This window comes from Epinephelus moara, chromosome 7, assembly GCF_006386435.1.
Source record: "Epinephelus moara isolate mb chromosome 7, YSFRI_EMoa_1.0, whole genome shotgun sequence".
NCBI lineage: Eukaryota > Metazoa > Chordata > Actinopteri > Perciformes > Serranidae > Epinephelus > Epinephelus moara.
The window spans coordinates 4,279,175-4,295,852 of record NC_065512.1 but is presented as its reverse complement, the minus strand read 5'-3'; the positions used below and the strand labels follow the sequence as shown (position 1 = coordinate 4,295,852).

Sequence of the window (16,678 nt, the reverse complement as noted above, 5' to 3'; positions counted from 1 at the left end):
CTGACAGTATGAGCCCTGCTGCTCTGCACCACTGCTCCAGTTATACTCTGACAAATATCTATTTTTATTTCCTCTGGGCACTGCAACATCAAGACTGCACTTTTTATGAATGATTACCAACACAACATTTAAGTCACAGACAGTGAGAAGACTCTCACAATGTACAGTATCACTGCCGTGCTCAGAACTGTCCGTTGCTGTGTAACAACAGGTCTGTCGCCATGGAGACGCTGGCCGAGGGAACACAGAAGGAGGAGGTGGGGGGATAGAGGAGAGGAGAGAAAGCAAGGCAGCATCTGTTTCCACATCAGTGAGCAGTGAGTCAGCCTCACGCGGAGGAGAAGCCTGAGACACAGGTGACCATTCTGACAGATGGAGGAGCGACTGACACTCGTCCCACTCAAACCATATGTTCTGTTCTGAGTTGTAAACAAACATTAATTGTCTATATCTCCTATTTTTACTGCATTGTCGTGTGCTGTGTTGACCTTAGAGCTGCTGGCTTATGCCAGAGGAGTCACTACTCTGAGGGACTCGTACAACACAGTCAATAAAACATGTAGAGAACTACTGTCGTAGAGAAACTTGCACAACCGTCAGCCGTTTCTGTCCGTGGTGCTGCGAGCGTGCAAACATGCACACTGCTGCAGCAGTGACGGGACAATCCCACGCTCTTTCTCAATCTCTGATAACCAGGGACAGTATTTAATCAAAGTCTGTTTCCCCATCTCTGATAGTGATAGCTCATTAATAAATCCAGTGCTGAGAGCTGCAGCTGCCTGTAAGGCAGTAGTTTGCTGATAAGGGAAACCAGCGCTGGCCTTTTGGATTACAATCTGCCATAGAAAAGCTGATTAGCTACACAGCTTGCTTGCAAGCTAGCCCTAATTACACAATGGCTCGGCACACATGCTGCTTCACTACCACTCTGGCTGCTGTCCTGTGAAGTAATGCAGACACTGTCGTATAAATCAGATCAATGCAGATTTAATCCAGCGAGTTTTCCTCTGTTATAAAGTTCAGACCTGTGCAGTGATCAGGAAACTTCTACCTGCTACGTCTGTTTAGAGCTTATTCATCTGGATAGCTTCTTGGTTAATCCAAAGCTACTTACAATCAAAAGACAGTGCAGTGATACTCACAACAGCAACTGACATGTTTGAAATCTCATGAGGTGAAGTGAAGGTAACAGTTTGAGTCAGTCTGTGGTGCTGATGGAGGGAAAGGTGCAGAAATCAAATGTTATAATGAGAGGTTACGCTGCAGAGAGGCCCTCTGCAGGCAGGGCTGAAATGAGAGGGTGCTAGGAACATCGTTAATTTTCAGGACTTTAGAGTTACTTTATAAGAAAGTTCTGTTTTTATTTCTAAGACAGGTGTTACATGTCTGTGGTTTGCAGACATACAATGCCAACATTTATTCTGGCAACTGGGTTGGGATACTACATTTCCTTACTAGTAAAAACACTGCAGTACTTTCCTGACCCCCGTCTGTTTCACTGAGGTCAGAGGGCATTCAGTGACTTGCTGAATGCTGAATAAAAATCTGACAGCCCAGGTGTAAATACATGGTTAAAAGGTGAGGTACTGCCATGTTTTGGTCCCACTATCCATCTTTTGTCTCAGATCCCTAATGAGGATCAAGTCTCTTTATCATCTCTATGCCATGACAAACTTTTCCAGATACCTGACAGCTCCAATGCAAGATCACCAGCCGGTAAAAGATATATAACTGACACCTCTTGTCCTGTAATGCACTAAAACACATGCCAGTCACCATAACATGAAGCTGCACAGAGAAAATATAAAATATAACCAGCCTCATTTTTCAAGTGTTGTTCTGGGGATCTGAATTTTTGCAGAGTCAGCTGTGAGATCAGGGACACCAGAAACAGACCTCCTCCACGCCTCCACACATATGCATGCACAAATGCATGAACACACACACACACACACACACACACACACTGACACAGATAGAGGTGAGCAGCTTTTGATGAAGCACGCTGCCATGGAAACCAGCCAGGAAGCTACGAGTGGCGCGTGTGTGTGAGTCTGGGTCTTTGAGTGGATCTTACAGAGATAGTAGCTAAGGAGACGCACTCACAGAGGAGCTCCCGTACGCGAGTGTGGAGCTCACATAAACGCTTCACATCACCGCAGCCGTCCAGTCAAGTCCTTCACCAAACCAAAGATTTATTCTCTAACTGCTGTCGGAGCCAAATGTCATGCTGTTGACATTTCACAGCACTGCCCAAGTAGGTCAAGTCAATAGTACATCAGTGCTGAGGACACAGCGGTGCTCACTGAAGACTATGAGACCAGGCTTCAAATGCATCAGTCCTTATAGTAATACAGTAGGTTTAAATGGACGGAGAAAATATTAAGTAGACCTTAATTGACAGCACACTGTGTTACAAAGAAATATGCCTCTCCTAACCTGATCAGATCACAGAGGTCTGTTTGTGCTCAGTTATGATCTGGTATCCTGCCTGCGGCTGCGGAACCAGAGGACGAAACGTGTCACCTGTAGGAAGCATAATGCATTTAAATAAGAAACGAAAAATCCCATTTATCTGAATTAACCTGATTATTATCTCCAAAATATGAGAAGAGTTTGTGTAAAAAAATCTGCTTTTGTTTTCTGAAGTAACAAGATAACAAGCTCATCAATTCTCATTTTTCTAAATTAACGACATCATTATCGCACATTCCACTACCTCATCGAGTAGAGCACGTACCATTAAGCTGAGTCCTTAATGCTATGGCCTAAATACAGCCCAGGACCCTTTGCTGCAGGTTCCCCTCTCTCCCCTTTCATTTTTCTGTCTATCAAGGTCACAAAAAAACATAAAAATGCCAAAAAGCTTGAACAAACCAAAGAAACCGGAGGAGTAATATTTGATCGAGATTTGTCTTTTAACTCTCATATAAAACAAACCTCACAGACTGCGTTCTTTCATCTCCGTAATATCGCAAAATTTAGGCCTATCCTGTTCCAAAAAGATGCAGGAAAATTAATCCATGCTTTTGATACCTCTAGGCTGGATTACTGTAACTCCCTATCATCAGGTAGCTCTAATAAGTCTATGAAAACTCTCCAGCTGACCCAGAGCACGGAGGCACGTGTACTAACAGGAACTATGGCGTCCAATAAAATCCAGAATTGAATTTAAAATCCTACTGTTAACTTATAAAGCTCTAAATGGTCAAGCTCCATCATATCTTAGTGAGCTCATAGTGCCATATTATCCCACCAGAACACTGCGCTCTGAGAACGCAGGGTTACTCGTGGTCCCTAAAGTCTCCAAAAGTAGATCAGGAGCTAGAGCCTTCAGCTATCAGGCTCCTCTCCTGTGGAATCATCTTCCTGTTACGGTCCGGGAGGCAGACACCGTCTCCACATTTAAGACTAGACTTAAGACTTTCCTCTTTGATAAAGCTTATAGTTAGGGCTGGCTCAGGCTTGTACCAGCCCCTAGTTAGGCTGACTTAGGCCTAGTCTGCCGAGGGACCTCCTTCTCTTCTTCTCTCTTGCTCTTAGATTTAGAAAATTTGGCTCTTCTTCATCTGCTAACATTCATGTCCTATTATTACATGTCGCTAACTCAGCTTCTTCTCAGGAGCCTTTGTGCTCCACTGTCTCGCATGTTCCCTCAAATCGTGGCTACACCTGGATGGTGTGTCATGGTTGTGCTGCTGCCGTGGTCCTGCCTGATGTCTCCTGCTGCTGCTGTTATCAATAGTCATTAGTCATACTTCTACTGTTATCAGACCTGTATGTTTATTATTGTCACATACATATACTGTCATATACTAATATATACATATATAATGCTATTATTATTACAATATTATCATTAACGTTAATGTTGGTGTAGCTATTGTCATTCCTGTTTGCCGTGCATCTCTCTGTCTCTCCAACTCTCAATTTATCATTGTGTCATACGGATTACTGTTAATTTGTTATGCTGATCTGTTCTGTACGACATCTATTGCACGTCTGTCCGTCCTGGAAGAGGGATCCCTCCTCAGTTGCTCTTCAGAGGGATGTCGTATGCTGTAAAGCCCTGTGAGGCAAATTGTGATTTGTGATATTAGACTTCAAAAATAAAACTGAATCAAAATTGAATAATATCGATATATTGCAGAGCCCTACAACGCTTAAGATTGTCATTATTTTTACCTAACTATGATGCCATTCATGCTCTGCACCAGTCATTCAATGTATTTGCATTACATTACATTATTCAAATTACCTGCACACAGCCATGATTTATAATTTCAAAAGGCTTACATGTACTTTAGTGTTACTGTTAATTGTGCCTTGTTCATAGAAGCCTCTCTGTTCACTGCTGCCTCTCCTACAGCAATAGAAAATCTGCACTCATACACACATAAAATATTTCCTTCTACTGTTGCACTTTTATTGTAAAAACAGGAAATGCAGTGTATGTGTCATTCAAAATGTCTCTTTACAGTTCTTGTTTTATTTTTTACGAGAGGGCGATGGCACGAGAACAAACAGCCACACTGAGCTGTTAGCTGCAGAGCAGCAGGTGAAGGCCACTTCCATTTCCTCGCCAGCAAAATAAACATCTTCATTTGTACGTGCCACTGCTCTTCTCCAGCGCCAAGAACTCTTTTGGCACTTGTTATACTTAATGGCAGTCATCCAGATTATTATAACCCAGTAATGATATTGCAAATTGAGCGTAGGTAGATTTGAGGGCAGCTCAGGACACACAGTCGGTGCACGATCAATAACTGTGCTCCTACAGTAGAAATCTCTTCTGTGAGAGAAGGTAAGCAGTGGTCAATATTTAATATCTGCCAGTGATAATCACTGGGCGACCTCTACTGTAAACAAGCCTCCAAATGTTTACTTCAAACTTTAAATTCTGCAGCTGCAACTGATACTATAGCCCTGTGATAAATTACGTTTCTGAAGCCTTGAACGCTGAGTTTGAAGACGCTGACACAAAGTTTGATTCCTGGTGATTTATGAGGCAGTATTTCTGTGCGTAGTTTTACCGAATTTCATTATATTGAGAGGTGTTTGTAATTTTCTGGCCTCCTCATGCGTGTAAATGGAAGTTGGCAGTGGAAATTAGAGACGGCTTTCTATATAAACCAGAGTAAGTTTGTTTATCAGTGTGAGTTTGCGCCCACTCCCTCAGGCTAGAGGGTCAAAGTCCATCTATGAAGTTATGTTGAGATAAGCTTTCTTTATCACACACACACACACACACACACACACACACACACACACACGGAGAGCTGCCAACCACTCTAGGCCGTCCAGTGATTTACAGTAAGGGTAGTTTGAGCAGGGTACACGGCCGCAACAGCAAATCAAATCAGGTAGAGGAACACAACTGTGTTAAGGACAGCCCTGCGCCCACACTAATGAGATATGGAGCAAAGAATAACAAGAACAAAGATGGCCTCAGTGTCTCTTTCTTCCGTCCTTCTTTGTTTGCCTTCGCTGTCCATTCAACCACTCAGAGAAAAGAGAAACTGCATTACAGAAATCCCTTAGGCAAAGATTAGCATCTCCAGTCACTAATGCTGCGGCGGAGAGGGGTGGCTGGCTGCTCGGCAGACATGTACGGAGTCACAGGAAGGACACAATGTGTGGTTTTTATCCATGCAGTACCTTGGTCTGCTCTGCTCTGAGGGGCAACACTAACTGTTGATCAGATGAGACGGTATGTCTTCAGTGCCAGCTGAAGTTTGAAGCACATTTCCGTAGCAGATTGAACAGCTCATTTGTCATGCCTTCCAGCTACTGCAATTAAACTCAGCCGTCACTTCTAATTACTATCAATTAGTTGGACTAACAGCTTTAAGCATATGAGATTGATTTGATAGATATATTCCTATCTTCGTTGGAGTCTGAGGGGAAAGTCAGGGTTTCTGTTATCTGGTAATTACTGTTTTTTAACAGTAAATCTGTTGAAGTTCAACATAGTTTAATCTCTCTGGTCATAACGTCCAATGAAAATAATTCCCTCTGAGAAAATAAAGGCCTGAAGATCTTTTCAGACAATAACTCTCCACCTGGGTAGGTGTCCAGAGGATCTGTCATTTCCACACTATCCATCACTTGTCTATATTATCAGCTCTGCAATGCATCCTGACATTTCAATAAATTTGGTGTCATGTTGGCTGCTCCTCATCTGCATGAGGTCGAGGTCCTGGCTACTTTATGCAAATCAGGAGTGTCCAGTCTGACTTTCCAATCTCTGAAAACTCCCAAAAAACATTCAACCTGACCACTGTTGATTTAAAATGGAGACAGATTCAGCAACTGCATTGCCTCAAATGTTTGCAGAAATGCATTTCTGTGAACTACTTTTGGAATTTAAGAGAATGTTTCCAAACAAGCCGCCATGTTGGTCCATGAGCAGACAGCCCACAAATGAAAGCCGCCTAGTGACACGAGCATCATGCATCCAATGCTGAGAAGCTGCCTAACCCACTGCGTCCAAACACACCTCTGCCGACACGTACCATCACTGCGCTCCTCATGTGGACAGACAGGTGCTCTGCAAGTAAATTGCAAGGTGCTACCATGGAAACAGTATCATATATTCATAATAAAAGGTAGATTTGTTGACATATAGTTGGCCCAGGCCTTAATGTCAACCAACAACGGTAATTTTCGATGGCTTAAGTTCGCCAAATTAGCATAGTTGTAACTATCTGTAATGTTATGTGACACTTCCAGTCTTGCATTGATGCTCTGCCATGCAAAAGCCTCCTTTTTATGGCCCAATAACTGTTTAGAAAACACTTATATATATTTCAGGGAACTCACAAACAGTGAACATCAATCTCTGGTTCATTGAATTGCAATGTGCATAGTGTAGAAAAAAGTTCAAGACAGTTGAAGCGAGGGTGTGTGTTAGATGAGTTGAGTTTGTTGCTCTGCCTGTCAGGTTGCCAGCGTCTCCCTACCTGCCCACTCACCTTTCATTGCCAATGACTAGCTAAGTGCATAATTACTCCACATGTGAAAAACACTGTCTTCTAAAAGCAAGCGAGCATTTTTGCTTTCTCACAGAGTTATAAGACAAGGTTGATGCTCCTTGTATGTCTGTGAGATAAATATGAAGCTACAGTCAAAAGCCAGTTAGCTTAGCTTAGCACAAAAACTGGAAACAGGAGGAAATAGATGGCCTGGCTCTGCCCAGAGGTAAAAAAAAATCCATCTACCAGCATCTTGATTGCTCACCAGTTAACATGTTATATCTCATTAGTTTAATGTGTACAGATGTCATGGATGTTATTAATATGTTAACTTGCAGAGAATAATTTCCAGTGAGAAACATGCTGTCTTCACTTGGAGACTGTTTGTACAGAGATGCACAGAGAACTGATAGAGAGATTCGTCACATGATGCAACAACAGTCACAGCAAAAACTATGAGCTCGTGGTTGACTACCAGGGGAACAGGAGATCCATGTCCTGGTTGTCATCCAGGGAGAATAAGTGACTCAGACAAGTACCTTAGGGACCAATTTTGCCCATTAATGGGAGTTCCTCCTCATCCAAATCGAGGGTCTATGGATAGATGATGTCATTTGCTGTACAGATTGTAAACCCCTTAAGGCAAATTTTTGGTTTGTAATGTAGGGTTATATAAATTAAATTGATTTGACGTGACTTTGTTAAGCTTTGTTGTTCTTGCTCTGCTGTATGTCTATTAGTATGTAAGTTCACTGAGAGAAACAGAACAGAGTCAAATTCCATGTAACCTACATATTCACATACTTGGCCTTCGACCACCAAAATTTAGTGGTCTGCTTGGACCCACACCCTTGGGTCCAAGCAGACGTTTGTGTGTAATTTGGAGATATTCCCTGAAGGCTGTCTTCTGGAAATGATGAAAACTTAGTGCAGAAATCAAATTGAATGATCTAGCTCTCTCATATGTGATAGCTTGCGAAGACATGACTCCAGCTGAAGCTTGAAGCAGAATATTATCTGCCATCCTAAAAACCACACACAGACAATGAGATACTCACATTGACATAATGCACCAGGCTCTCCTGCTCGTTGACTTTGTAGGTCTGAACACCGTACTCTCTGGCCAAACGGAGGATGCGGTTCTGAGTTGGTCCGATGTAAGCCCCACCCAGATCAACCCACTTTGTCTCCTTATTCTGAAAAAGAAAGAAAAAACACATAGGACCATAAACAGAGAAATAAAAGAAGAAATAGAAATGGAAAAAGAAATACACTGTTGATCACAAAAGTCTCATTGATAGGTTGGAAAAAGTTTCAGTCCTGCCTATCAGATCATTAAAAAGCTTCTCATGACAAAGAAGTCCATGTGGAGTACCACAAGGCTCTGTCCTGGGTCCACTAGTTTTCAGTCTTTGCATGTTGACAATTCAGAACTTTTTGCTTTCACTGCTATGCAGATGACACCCAACTCTGCATGGCTGTTGATCCTGATGACCCAACCCTCTTTGACTCCTCCTTTACTTTGTCGTTAATCTATGGATGACCCAAATATTCATCAAAGTAAATCAGGACAAAACAATGGTCCTTGTTATCAGTTCATATACATTAAGATAAATAATGTTCCTATAATTTATTAAACTGTTCCAGCACATTACAACACAAGAAATCTGGGCGTTATCGACTGTGACTAACTAACTTTGCAGGAACTTTGAGGAGCATAACTGGAACAGCTATCTATCGCTTTAAGAAATACTGCCAACGTAAGACTTTTTTTTTGTCTCCTGGAGAAGAAAGAGGGATTTGTGCATGTGTCACAGTCCTGCATTCTTGATCACCTGCTCTTAATTTTCTATTCGCCCTGGTCTGCCACGCCTGAGCTTCAGTGATGCCCATTACGCAACTCTGTTCACCTGTTCCTGATTACTCACAGCCAATGCATATACCCCGGCCCCACAAACACAGATTGTTCTTCAACACTCATGCAAGGCTCTCCAGCCCTTAATTCCGGACTGATTTCACACTGCTGACGTGACCTGCTTGCTTCGTCTGATTCCTGGTAAACGCTCCAGCCTTCTGTCCCTAACCACAAGACCTGTTTCTGGGTCCTTGGTTCCTGTCTGCCTGTGGTTGCTTGGCATTACCATCTGACAGCGACGCTGCAAACTGAGTATTCCAGTCTGTTTACCTGTGGTTTCTTGTGGTCCGGAGATTTTCACTGTGTTGCTACACTCACCATTGTGTGTGCATCCTGTGAGTACTCATCTGTTGGCTTCTCTATCCTCCACCTGGCCTTGATCTACTTTCTGCCCGTCCCTCTGTGTGCTTGGACTGTCTACTTTACCTGGTTCTGAATTTTCTGCCTCTTTGACTATGCCCCCTGGCTACCGTTGCCTGTTACTGAGCTGAACTGTGTTTCCTGTTGGGCTAACACCACTGCTCACTCACCTGCCTCCTGGCCCGGTTCAGCTTGCCAAATCAGCCAGGCTGCCAGGAACTTTGTGGAGAGGCTTTGCTGGAGTGTTGAACTGTATTGTGTGCTGTTTACTAGCCCTGCCCTGTACCTGTGGAACTGTAACAGCGAACGTCATCGCCAACTGTTCCTATGTGCTGCAACTGGGTCCTAATACCACCCAGTAAAGCATGCATTTATTATGAGTAGGCTAAACTACTGCAATGCACTGTTTAATGCAAAGCAAAGCTCATTAATCTTAGTTTCATATATTTTGGCATTTCTAATTTATTTTTGATTTTATTTCCTGGTCTTACCTGCACAGTGAAGGTGCGACCACCAACCCGATCCCTGGCCTCCAGGACTACAGGGCTCAGCCCATTGGCTTTTAACAGCTTTGCTGCACTCAAACCTGCAGACAGAAAGAGAAACACAGAGGTAAGTGAGGACACATGCAGCACACTTCCTACACTTAACACACGCAAGATAAGACTTGTATACTAATTGTGCATGAATGTCAGGTGCTGGTGTATAATGATGTCTGTTTGAAATATGAAATATGTGTGAGTGCTGGTGAGTGCTTTCTTTAGTCTTAATTTTACAGCCCAGTCACCAGAAACCACGAATATGTTACACGTGCATTTTATATGTATCATGTCAATGTTGGTGGATGGCGTGACACCCAGGCGAGATGCCTGCCAAGCTACAGACCATTGTTCAAGACCAATGAGCAATAAAACCAGTTGTGTTTCAGCACGTCATTGCTATTTTCCCAGCAGCTTTTTAGCCACCAAACGTGGGTATTTTGTAGCAACCCGTCTCTGCTTTTCAAGCCGGGAGTATGCCCCCAAAATCATGTATTTAAAGCCTAAACATAATGTTTTCCTGACCACAATCAAGTGATTTTTGTGCCTAAACCTCACCGCGTGTCAATCACAGTATTATTGAAACATAAATCTTCTTTGTATCTAATACAAAATAACGTGCAAATGTAATGTATCCATAGCTTGCAAAAACATACAATGTAGGCTTGGGCGGTATCCTGATATAACGGTCCCAAAAATATGACTTGCAATACTGTCAAACATACAGGTGTTCCTCTTTCTATTGAACTCACAGCACAGTGCACAGCAGCTGGTCCGCTTGTAAATGCTGCCGTGAGAAGAAGAACCAACTCTAGAAAACTATGCAACTTTGGAACAACATGAGTCCCTGATTCAGACCAAAGCACCAAAGGTCAGAAAGCACCCTTAGAGATTATTTCAACCAAACTGTTTGTGATTGCTGGAACAGTGGACTAACTGCGCTAGGGGGGTCCGGGGGCAAAGTTTTGAACATCTGACATCTAAATGAATTAATCTGGTTGGGGCCGGGCAATTTTAGGCAATTCTGAGCAACAAGAGGCAGAATAGGAAGACAACAAAAACGTCTGCATTAAAATGTACATTTTACATCAGTTGAGGCTTGAACTCACGACCTTTGACATCAAGGAGCATCTTCTATCTCTCTGAATTGCAGCCCCCAACCTGTAGCCATTTCTCTCTCTCTCTCTCTTTCTGTGTGTGTGTGTGTGTGTGTGTGTGTTTATCTCTCTAGTGTCTAGACCAAACTGAACAAATATTTATAGACGGACAAGCAACATCATAATTAAACAGGCTTTTATTTTTAAAATTTATTTTATTTTGAAAATTGGCCGGATTCTCTCGTCTTTTCTGTGTCTGACTTCCTGTTTGGTACGATCCGCTCTATCCAGCTTAACAGAAGCGCTCGCAGCTCGCGTGAAAAATAGACCAGACGCCGAACTGAAGCACTGCAGTGCGCGAGCCTCCGTGGGCGCTCCGCTTTGCTCAGCGGCCTGTGTGGACAGTCAGTCAGATAGGTTAACATGGGCGCCGATTGAAAACTGCCTCCGCTGCTGGGCGCTGCGCTTCGAATATTCCTGCGCCAGAAATCCAGCACCGTGCCGGAGAACTTCAAGCCCTGAAAAAAGCTACAGGGAGCTTGTGGAAAGTAGCAAACTCATCGGTTGGGGTGGGGAGGTTCATAAAGGTATGACAAATTACCGCCTAAGCCAAGTACAATGCCTAATTTTTTTCTGGCGACTAAGCTGAATTCCCTCCGTGGTGCTCTCACACTAAAGCTGCCCAGGAGTGGAGGAGGTCTGTCAGACTTTATGACAGAATGGCTCGGTGCCACACCTTTCTTGAACGGAGCCTTTCATCATGTCTTTGTGGGGCTTTCTTGGTTAGGTAACTTTCAGACAGAATAAATGGCTGAAGGGGATTATTTGGAAAATCTGACGAGAGAGATGAAGATCAAAGGTGGATTTTGTTAGAGGAACAAATCTTGTTTCTCCTCCTCCTCAACTTACCATGGTACCACTTAAACTTACGTCTGTTTAAGTTTTGCTCCTTCATGCTTTTATAGAGTATATATTTTCTTATACAACAGGTCTTTGTTGAAAAAGGATTAAGTGAGGGATTAACCACCTAACATTGGCCTTTCGAATGACTTGGCTGGATATTCAGAGAGCTATGGGAAAGATGGGAGAGCATGGGGGGAAGGGAGGATCATTGCAGAGAGAAACACTTCCACAACAAATCACAAACCAGCTGACCTGCTGATCATGTGAGCAAATACAGAGGGCAGAGCAAAGAGTAGAGCATGACTTTCACACACACTGACTGACTGACTGACTGACTGACTGACCAACCACAGGAAAAAGGCTTTTCACACACTGACCTCAGGCAATCCCCGCCATAACTTATTCAATAAGACATAACATAAATGCACTTAGGCATGCACACACATGTAGAGGATTAGCGTGCAGCATATGGCTCAGCAGCACTGGACTACGTCAGTGCAGCAGACGTTTAAAAGCACAGAAGTCACACACAGAAAGTGATTTATATGGGACAGAGATGAGTGGTTACTAAAAAGATACCAAATATTACATGGCCAAATGTATGTGGACACCTTAACATCAAACCCATTTAGGATTGCTGAACATCTCATTCATAAAGCATGGACTCTGACAGGCTCCACTCTTCTGGAAAAGCTTTCCACTGCAGGGATTTGATCCCATTCAGCCACAAGAGCACGAGTGAGGTCAAACACCGACGCTGGGTGATAAAACTTGGCTCACTGTCGGAGATCCGACAGAGCTGCCAAGTGGGAGAAACTGCTTGTTCCAGAAGTGTTTTTAACATTTCAAATGTTTCTTGCAGACAGTACCTTCATCTTTAGTAATCTCTAGCTTCCACCTGCTGTTTTCACGGCAGCTCATTCCAGTCACCAGAAAGAAAATGGCATTGTACATTTCTGCAAACCATGCATACGTTACATTTAATATGTATCATATCAGTGTTTCTAAAGTGACGTAGTATATGAGTCGACTTTGTCATCTGGGGTTGGAAGGGATGGTGGATGGCGTGACATGTAGGCAAAACGCCTGCCAAGCTGCAGACCACTGCACACCTACAAATCTGAGTTTCCCGCGGCGTTCCTGAATCCAGAGTAGGTTTTTAGTAGAGTAGGCTTTTATGTGCAAATCTACACACAGATTTACTCACTTTTCATGAATGAGACCCAATGTCTCTTGCCACCGCTGTAGCTGGCAGGGAAGCACGACAAATAATCTCTTCCTAACAATAACTAAGTGTTTCTGTGCCCACACATAACAAACATTGACAAACATTAAGAAAGCTCAAGTTTCGATGTATCTGCTACATAATAAAGTCTAAATGTAATGTATCCATGGTTTGCAGAAATATACAATGCCAACGTTTATTTTGGCAATTGACTTGCTGTAATTTGAAATGAAGCTCTATTGAAAGATTGATGTTATCAAAATATATTCATATGCTGTTGCAGTAACATTTCTCCTTAGGGACACTGAGGGCCCTCACCCAAATCATACAAAAAACAGCTCGAGGCCAAAGTCTGTAGATGTTCACATACGTTTGGCCATACATCTTAGCTCAGAGCTTCCCCCTCAGCAGGCTCCCACATCTGTGCAAATGTTTTCCTAAATTCCATTCTTACCGTCCCATCGTCCTCTCTCCTTCCAAATCCAGCTAAGCTCTGAAGTGAGTGAGGTTTATATTAGTTTAAACAGACTTTGTCCTGCATTACCCAACTTCAGCCCTCTCCCCCTGTGCAAACACGCCCACCCTGCCAGGCTTTGGAGAAAGCATTAGCCCTGACCAGAGGAGGCTCACAAATCTTCCCCCGTTAAATTGATGCTATTACCTGCGCTCAGCTCAAAAGGTCAGTCTCTGTCTTGGAAAACAAAGAGCATCTGTCTGCATCTCTTGTTTATGCCTACAGCAATCACTGTGAAAAGTAGCATCCTGTTGGGATATCGCTTTGATCAGAGAGCTTGTTTGTCTTAATGGAGACATAATTCTTTATATATAAATATATATATGTACATATGAAAGCCTTGTATAAATATGACTAATGCATCAGAATAAAGCTCTCATCACTTCAAAGGATTCAGAATGAGCTTTCTCCTTTTGTTTATCTCCATCCCCCCACCATGAAGTGAAGAGGAATGAGCCGCACCGCTGGAAAAATCAACATGCTAAGACTGTTCCTGAACTAAACTTCAGCTGAGAGGAGAGACAGAGAGGCAGATTGAAATTCAACTCATGCAGCAGACAGGAAGAGAGACCAAAAGAAAGACAGAACTCGAATTACCGCCCTGTTGTTGTATGTCTCTTTGAACTAGTCAAGTTGCAGTTACCGTTTACATCCATGTCTGTCCAGACTCATATGCAGCCATGACAACTGACAATGCTTCACATGTTGTTTCAGAGGAGATGCGTATTCTAAAACATGGCTGGTGCAAACATATCTTCAACCTGGCAGCACAGAAGATCTGTACAATCAGCACAGTTTCAGAGTGGACACCCAAGATTAGAGTCACCAATTGACCTATGGCTAAGTCCCGCCCTCAAACACGATGAGCCAATCACAGTGCGTATAGCCATTCCCATACACTGGGACATTCTCTGCCTGGACGTCCATTGAAATGCATTACAGAAAGTCAGTTCGGTTTTATGAGCTTTTTCTGAGATTTGAAGTTTAAAAATGGTCAAACGGTGTGCATGGGGTACATGCAACTCTGACACAAGGTATCCTGAGAGGCTGGGCGACCAGGTGTATTTTTACACTTTAAACCACATCTCAACCGAGAAAAGTGTCTCCTTTGGATAAAGTTGTGTGGTAACGTTAGACCACAACATCAACTCAACGTGAATAAGATTAACAATGATGTCTACATCTGTTCTAAGGTAAGTCAACATTGTGTTTGAGGCAACATATTGTCACTTTGCTGGAAAGAAATATAAAGTTATCTTTAACATCTCTAGCTAACGTTAGCTAAAGTTAGCCTAACGTTAGCTCCTAGCTGCGTTGTTCATCATGTCACCTTGTTTGCTGGGAGTTCATTAGCCTATTTTGTTCTAGTTTTGTACTTTGGTGATCGTACATCATTGTTAGCTGTTGTCCAAAGGGCTCTAGTTAAGCTAACGTTAACTTCTGGAGCTTAGCTTCATTAACTTATCTGTAATGGCAGAGATAACAAAGGTTGGCAAACGTTATGCTGAATGATTCAGTGTAAATACTGTAGCACCAAACTAACGGAGAGACACTCTTGGTAAAGATGGTAAAAAGGCCGTTATCCTTTTCTCATATTCTGAGCCAAAAACCTTAACTTCAGTGGCACTTTAACTTGTTGTCTTTGATGGTGACGGCAACCAGATGCGGTTCACAAGCGTACACTGTGACCTGTAAATTTTGGCTTGTAATTTAAGCTTTTCATCGACCTTCTCAACAATAAAATGATGAATATATCCCTCCAATGCGTAGTTTAGGCCCTTTTGGTTACTTCTCAATGACATCTGATCATTATGTCCCCAAAAATCATCAATTGCCTCCTGTGAAATGCCGTGTACTGTGACACCTGCCATAGCGCCGGTCACTGAATGTTGATAGTTTGTCCGAGTGAGTGGAGGGGGGCGTGGCTTAACCATAGGTCAATTCAGTATCTGATCAAATGTTTCCTAGCTAACCCTACACTTTTCAGGGTTTGATTTTGGTTTTGGAACAAGGAAGAAACGTTTATCTTTTTCCAACCTCTCCAGGTAACAAGTTCAAATAAACACAAGAAGTTTGTGCTCTAGAAAAGGATCAGCACTCAGTGAATAACCTGAGTGCTGATCCTTTTCATTAACACTTGACATTTAGCTCCAAATCCACAAAACCAGCCTGAAAATGAAGGAAATCTGAAATGACTGCATTAGTCAATGGAGCACAGCTGTGTTGTTGTCAGACCCTGGTCTAGCCGGCCCGATGCTACATTATGATTGGCCAGTCTGTGCCTGGGGCGGGAATTAGCGAAGGGTCAATTAGTGTATGAATTCTTGAGTCATGCCCAGAAACATATCTTGTGAGGTCACAGTGATGTTGACCTTTGACCTTCACACACCATATTCTATTCAGTTCATCCTTGAGTCCAAGTGGACGTTTGTGCCAAATTTGAGGAAATTCCCTCAAGGCCTTCTTGAGATACTGCGTTCACAAGAATGGGACGGACCACCCAAAACATAATGCCTCTGGCCACAGCTATCGCTGGCACAGGGAGAGGAGATAATGTGAGATTATGTGCGTGCACTCGAGGAATTTTGTTTTGGAAATATCATAATGTGTAAGAGAAACAAGTAAAACAAATCTGTTTTTTCGTAGGTTGTGTTTACAGAGAGAAAAACACTGGACAAACATCTGCAGTCCTGCATGTCTCTGCTGTCGCACTGTCAAGCAGCTGAAAGACTAACTGCATACCACACTCTCACAACCACTCACTAACATTAGCCAGGTGCAGCAGGTCTGCAACTTAAAGACGACTTCACCACACAATGTTATCAGATAATCTATAACATTAAAAGAAGCTTTAATTAATCTTTAATTCTTCCATTCTATCCCCCCTCTGCCATGACACGTGCCTAAAGGGATTACAAATGGAGGAAAAAGGTCAGCGAGTCTTTGGTGGAAACCGTGGAGAATCAAAGAGAGATGTTTCCTCCTCCTCCTCCTCCTCCTCTCCTCACTCTGAGCCAGAGCTCCTGTGCCTTTCCAGGCTTTCTGCACCTAAAGCCATGCTTGATATTTATCAAACAGATAGGACGGCCTTGAAGCGCGTGTCTTCCTGTCATCTGAGGCGCCGCTGGTGTGCATTCAGCAAGGCATCTCC

General features: G+C 43.0%; 1 protein-coding gene across 1 annotated transcript in view; it reads right to left on the bottom strand.

The window, feature by feature from the left end:
- Positions 1-16,678, bottom strand: part of mao (monoamine oxidase) — a 52,126-nt gene that overhangs the window by 22,902 nt on the left and 12,546 nt on the right. The window contains exons 2-3 of the mRNA XM_050048439.1: positions 9,741-9,835; positions 8,033-8,170 (exon numbers count right to left, since the gene is read on the bottom strand). Of these exons, the coding sequence (XP_049904396.1) occupies positions 8,033-8,170; positions 9,741-9,835 (233 nt within the window). The remainder of the gene's footprint in view (positions 1-8,032; positions 8,171-9,740; positions 9,836-16,678) is intronic.